Consider the following 6,505-nt stretch of genomic DNA (forward strand, 5'->3'; position numbering starts at 1 on the left):
AAGTGTTCCTCAGCCCCCTCCCCACAAAAAAGTAAAATTCAGTTCTCTGTTGTTGCAGCCTTTCCCCCAAATCAGTTACACTTACAGAAAGGAAATTATACCTATTTCTTTTCAATGCTGGCATAGGTATCCTATTTAGTTATAAAAGATAGAAATAAATTTAGAAACTAAATGTAGAATCAAATAAAGCCAGAACAAAGAAGTCACTTTTATCACTAGTGCTTTGGGATACAGTATCATCCGTTACAGTGTTCTCAAAGAGATATTGAAGAAGACCAGAGAAAGAAAAAAACAGAGGAATAGTTGTCTGAACTTTAATTAAATTTTTAAATCAAGAAAAATGGGAGCAGATGAAACCTTAGTAAGAGAGAAATAGTGCATGCACAAAGGGATTAGATTAATAAAATGACTTAACTACTGGTGATGAACACATCTGTTTTGTTTTTCTGCAAACATGTCAAAGCTTCCTGCCACTCCTTTAATTATTCAAATGTACAAGTGTTCCCATCTGCTGGCTTACAAACGTCCAGGAGGCCAACAATTTGGCTCCTGAATTACACAGTGGAGGCTGTTCAGCCCCAGACTGGATGTAGTGAGCAGCAGTCAGAATTGTTGGTAACTGATTATTTTACTACTTTTCTCTCATTTTAATTTTATAGTGATTTCACACAGTTTTGCATTTCAAATATTGAACATCCCTAAATAAATTTACTAAGAGAGATGAAAATGGCAAGCCTCAAATTATGCATTTTAGAACAGATTCCCACTTGAACTGTTCCTTTTTATAACTGAGTTCATTATACCTTCTTTAACATATACGATATCAATGTTAAGTGTCATGGTAATACATATGAACTACATTAAAAAATTGTTACTTTCTAATGTGTGGCTTGTCTAAACCCTAAAAGAGCACAGGTGGCTTTGCAGAGTGGTTCATTTGCAAGATAAAGTCCCACCTGGGAGTTTTCTCATAAACTGGGTCAAGACAAGAATTCTTGGTAGCCAGAGGTGTCTCTATGTCTCTTTTCATATAATTGATGGCTGCTGCTTCTGGTGTCTGGAAGAAGTACAATGTCCTTGTCCAATGAGTATTGCTTTAGTATACCACATGCTCAGTCAGTTCTAGCATCTAGGAGCATGCAATAGAGGTTAATATTAGCTATGCAATCATGGTGTTATTCCTGTTTAATTAAATCATGTGCATTGAGATATTTTAAATGTTAACGGAGAAAACAGAAGGACTTATTCTCCTTAGCAACCATTATAGTACAGAAATTTCACAGCTGCAATCACACTCACAAGGCAGGTAAATTGATGACAAAATGAGGGTAACAACAAATGTGCATGCCATAGAAAACCTGACACTGGTACCTAAAATAGATAGCGCCCTTATTTTTTTTTCAACATTCCATAGCTGGCTCAGACCATCAATCAACACAATGGAAACCTGTCACTTTAACACTTAATGTCAATTTTCAGTCTTAGAAGTGCAAAGGGGAATGTAAAATAAAAAATCTGAGAGTTTCTCTCCTTACTGGCTAAGATTCTGTCTCATCCGGGAATGATTTTACTTTATAAAAACCCTTTTACAAAGGGCCTGAGGTCTTAATGGCAACTTACTGGTATGCATATCTGTGGCTTCATTCTTCGGGTCAATACAGAAAGACTAAATTGTAACAGGAGCATCATTAAAGATAGGTTACTTTCTAAAATGCTTTATAAATACTATTTCCTTCATCAATATTATTCCCTTTGGCTTATGCACACTCAAGGCGCTTTATATACATCATAAGACGATGAAGGTGGGAATGGTGATCAAGGTAACAGAGCTGTTTTTCCAAAACTGTTAAAAGAAAGTAACCGGTTCTTTCGAAAAGTCAGTGTGCAAGTTCCTGAAGTTTCCGGTGTTCTGACTGTAGGATTTCCCTAAAACACGGAAACGAAGGGTAAAAATCAGGTGGCCGTCGAAAATGACTTCGCGGCCCACATGTACACTGAAACCTCGGTTCAGGTATCCCACTGGGGTCGAAGGCGAAATCTTCGCACCGATTTATTATTGAGCTTCGCCCGCCGGAGTCTTCGTTCAGGCTGGGGATACTTTCCAAGGGCAGGAGGCGGTGGTGACCAAGGCCGTTGGAAGGCGGGCATCTCCGCTTCCCGCGCGCCCTGCCCGGGTCACCAGTGCTGGCCGGCGGCGCGAGTGCCCAGCTGAGCTTGGGACACCGCGGGCACGGCCGTGGCGGCGGCAGCAGCGGCCGCCGCGTCGCCGACGCCAGGCAGGACCGAGCGCACGGAGCGGCGGAACTCTTCGTTCCTCCACGTGTAGAGCAGCGGGTTGAGCGCGGACAGCGCGCAGCACAGGAGCCAGCTGGCCGCCTGCACGCCCCAGGGCACGGGCAGCGAGAAGCCGCTAGCCAGGCTCACCCACACCAGCGGCTGCGTGGCCAGCAGGAAGACGCAGCAGAGCAGCAGCACCGACAGGCCGCTGAGACGCCGCTGCGCCCGCCGCGGGTGCAACGCCGCGGGCAGGGGCTGAGCCTGCGCCGGGAGCTGGGCGCCACCCGGGCCCGGCGCGTGCGGGGCGCCCGGGAAGGCGGCGGCGGCGGCGGCGCAGCCGGGCAGCTGGTGCAGCAGGTGGAAGTTGAGGACGCTGACCCGCTTGACGCTGACGCGCACGCGGCGCACGATGCCCAGGTAGCAATGCAGCAGCAGCGCCGTCTGCGCCAGCAGCGCCCCGGCGGCCAGCAGCGCCGGGTAGTGGACGCGCGGGGGCGCGGCGCCGGGACGCGGCGCCCAGGGCGGGAGCAGCAGCACGAGGCCCAGGGCTAGCGCCCAGGACAGCGCCAGCATGCCCGCCGTGTGGCGCCGCTGGTACAGCGCCTGGTAGGTGGCGGGCGCCCGGGTGATGAGCAGGTAGCGGTTCAGGGCCACCAGGCAGTGGGACAAGAGGGACACGGTGAGCCCGAGGCCCAGCAGCCCGCCCCGCAGCAGGCGGTAGCTGCCCCCGGCGCCGTCCCAATCCCCGGGCGGCTCCGCGGAGCCCGCGGGCAGGAGCCCGAGCACCGCCTCCTGCGGCATCCAGAGGGCGCAGACGCTGAGGTCGGCGGCGCAACCGTTCACGATGAAGGCGTTGCTGGTCGTCTGAAGCTTTCGGAAGGACGACACGAGATAGATGACCATGCCGTTGGCCAGCGTGCCCCCGATGGCCAGGCCCGAGTACAGGAGGGACACGGGGATGCGTCGGCCCGCCCACGACTCCTCTTCCTCGCAGAGCAGCAGCAGCGATCCCCCGGTGGTGGAGGAGGTGGACGTGGAAGAGTTGGTCATTCTGGCCAACTCTTCACACCTCGCTGGCTAGCGTCGGTTTCTCGCAGCGCGGCCCATCCTGATGCCCTCCTGCAGGGAGGGCAGAGACCTCCCTTCAGCCCTCTGCCACTGACGCAAAAGGCTGTGGCAGAATAATGGGCTGGGGAAGCGGATAGAGGGAGCTCGAGGAGGACGGGGGTGGCAAATGACAAGTGCCTGCCTCGAAAATGTCTCCAGTGCCGGAGAAAGGCCTCTTTGCACTCAGCAGGCACCAGGGAAGCCTTGGGACAGAACAACACAATCCCTGTCCCTCAATCGCCCCTTCTCCCCCTAAATACACACACAGATACACACGTGGGAATGGCAGATGGAGCCCCTAGTTTCCAGGAGAAAGCAGAGATATGCCACCTGCGGGAAATGCCAGAGGGAAAGGGGTTGGGGGTATCTTACTTTCTGGCTGGTCCTTAGCTGGCGGGTAGCAGAGGGAGGGAAGCCAACGGATACCTCCTCAGCGGCAGCATCTGTGGTCCTGCAATCAACAGGAGAAACTCAGCTGGGATCAGTGCCAGGAGCAAGTGCCTCCTTCCCAGGGCAGCATCCACACATGGCCCTAGGCAGAAGCCAGCAGCTGCAGGGAGACTCCTCAGCTGGCAGCAGGGCTGGAGAAAGTAAAGTGGCAGGCTGCAAGCCGGGGCGGGTGGGCAGGTAGGCAGGCAGCAGCAGCAGCAGCAGTAAGGGTGCTTGGCTGCAAAAGCAGAAGCTGAGCTCAAGAGGAGAGCACCCCCGTGCTCAGAAGCTCGAGTGGTGGCTGATGCGGTGAACCCACTCGAAGCTCTCTCCTGCTCAGTTATACATCACCCAGGGAAAAGGCAGCCTTTCCATGCCGGTATGAATTATTCAATAGCTTCTAACTTGTGAAAGGGAAGAAAAATATCTTGCTCAGAAAGTCCTGTAATTAACAAGTTTCTCTGTCTTTTCTGTCTCTCAATCACCCTATTTTTCACCTTGCTTCATTTTTCTTTCCTTCCCCCCCCCTTCCATCAATGCTTGAATAAAATGTAATATACCCCCAATGTATTTCATCTTAGTCTGATGCATCCTGAGGATGAGATTTTTCTGAGAGATAAATATACTCCTAAGACCCAGGGCTGATCTTTCCGTCCCACATTTTCAGAGAGGATTCCTTTATGTCCTAATTGAAATTCACTTTTTCTTTGGTAAGGTGGGATATGGTTTGTAATATACAGAAAATCCTCAAGTCTTAATTGCAATCAAAATTTCAGTTTTCTTTCTCATCACCAAACTCCTTTCTAGAGTGTGGCTTCTGTTTCAGTAATGAAATAGAGGGTAAAAATGAAATGGTCAGAAGATTTCATACCAGGGGGTTTCTGGGGGAAAGCAAGGGGCTTGAATGATCCACACTATAAAGAACAGAGTGATGTTTTTACTGCAGAATTTTTGATCCTGTGGTCTTAGACAGAGATTTGCAGTCTGATGTTGGAATCTTCCACAAGCAAAATTTTTCATAAAAGTCATCACCCTTCAGAAATCATTTTTCACTGGGAAAGTCATTTATTTGAAAATTTAACTCGGAAACATGGCATAATAGAAAAAAATGCTAGGTGGGCTTTCAGGACACTTGGGTTCTAAACTGGACATCTACCAAATGGCCTTGTGATGGATTATTTTCATCTTGTCAAATAAGGAGTTTCACTCGGTGACTTCCAAGGCCCTTTCTGTTCGAACTTTCTCTGAATGCCCATGCATAAATTTGACATATCTCCACCCTCCTCTGACACTTGAAATATATCTACTCTGTCTAACATGTAGTCTCAGGTCACGTGGCAGGAGTTTTTTCCAGTCTGTTCCTCAGGGTGCCTGTTCAAGATGAAGCACAAAATGCCCCTCCTCTGCTTCCCTGTCTGTCCTTCAAAAACTGTTAATGACTACTAACTCATTAATAGTTAATACTCTATTAACTATAGTCTATTGACTATTAACCCCATTAATATGGGGGCAGGATTAAGCAGGACCTAATGAATTTAGTCCATTTAGGTGATATCTAAATGCAATTAGTTGAGTTGGGGGATTTTTTGCCAGTGTCTTTTATCTGTTGTTATTTGTCTTAAGGCTTTCAGTACAGCAAAGGCAATGAGCCTGCAAGAGAGCCCTCTAATCATTCGTAGTTAAAACTTGTTGAAATAAAAATTTCCTCTCACATCAGGAGGATTCAGAGTCCAGGTTCTTGGTCCCAGTCGTTGCTGCCTTACATGGGAGTGAGTGAATGAAATCTCTGCGGGGGGACTCAGGTGTCTTGCAATCACATACACTTCTGCCAAGACCCTGCCTATTTAACCCTGGCCTGGCAGGGGCCCAGTTTTTGTTTGGGGGTTTGTTTTTGTTTTAAGCTACTGAACTTACATGATATAGGGTAGGAGATTTTTCTATCTTATTTCCAGCATCAGAACAGTATTCAGTTAGAATTAATATACTTGTTATTGAATCAACAAGTGGATGAGTGTTTGTTATTGTTGTTTAGTCACTAAGTCATGTCTGGCGTTTTTGTGACCCCATGGACTGTAGCCCACCAGGCTCCTTTGTCCGTGGGAGTTCCCATGCTAGAATACTGGAGTGGGTGGCCATTTCCTTCTCCAGGAGATCTTCACCACCCAGGGGTGGAACCCTCATCTCCTGCATTGGAAGGTAGATTCTTAACCAGTGAGCCACCAGGGAAGCCCGTAAATGAATATATAAATGATTTCATTTGTTTTTCTCCATGGTGAAACAGTCAATAGTTTTCACTAGACACTATTTCCTCCTACCCCTGCAGCAACTTGCTCTGTGAACTACCCTGTCTGATGAATCTTCAGTCTACCCTCCGCCGCTTGCTTTCCATTGGCCTTACAAAAATGTCAATTTCATTACAAGTAGGTCTTCCTTGGTAGCTCAGTTGGTAAAGAATCTGCCTGAAGTACAGGAGACCCAGGTTCAATCCCTGGATCGGGAAGATCCCCTGGAGAAGGAAATGGCAAGCCACTCCGGTATTCTTCCTAGAAAATCCCATGGACAGAGGAGCCTGGTGGGCTACAGTCCATAAGGTTGCAAGAGTCAGACTCGACTTAGCAACTAAACCACCAAAGTTTCCTTGTACTTCACCTCCTTCTCAGGGTGCCTACACAGCTCACACTTCTGACAAAAC

General features: G+C 48.5%; 1 protein-coding gene across 1 annotated transcript; it reads right to left on the minus strand.

Moving 5' to 3' along the window:
• Positions 1–298: 298 nt before the first annotated feature.
• GPR88 (G protein-coupled receptor 88) lies at positions 299–4,136 on the minus strand. The gene is made up of 2 exons (XM_043878360.1): positions 3,757–4,136; positions 299–3,396 (listed from the first exon to the last, which is right to left on the minus strand). Exon 2 carries the CDS (start codon positions 3,325–3,327, stop codon positions 2,176–2,178), a length of 1,152 nt encoding a protein of 383 aa, XP_043734295.1. The 5' UTR covers positions 3,328–3,396; positions 3,757–4,136; the 3' UTR covers positions 299–2,175.
• Positions 4,137–6,505: the final 2,369 nt, after the last annotated feature.

The sequence above is a fragment of the Cervus elaphus genome, chromosome 20, assembly GCF_910594005.1.
Source record: "Cervus elaphus chromosome 20, mCerEla1.1, whole genome shotgun sequence".
Lineage (NCBI taxonomy): Eukaryota > Metazoa > Chordata > Mammalia > Artiodactyla > Cervidae > Cervus > Cervus elaphus.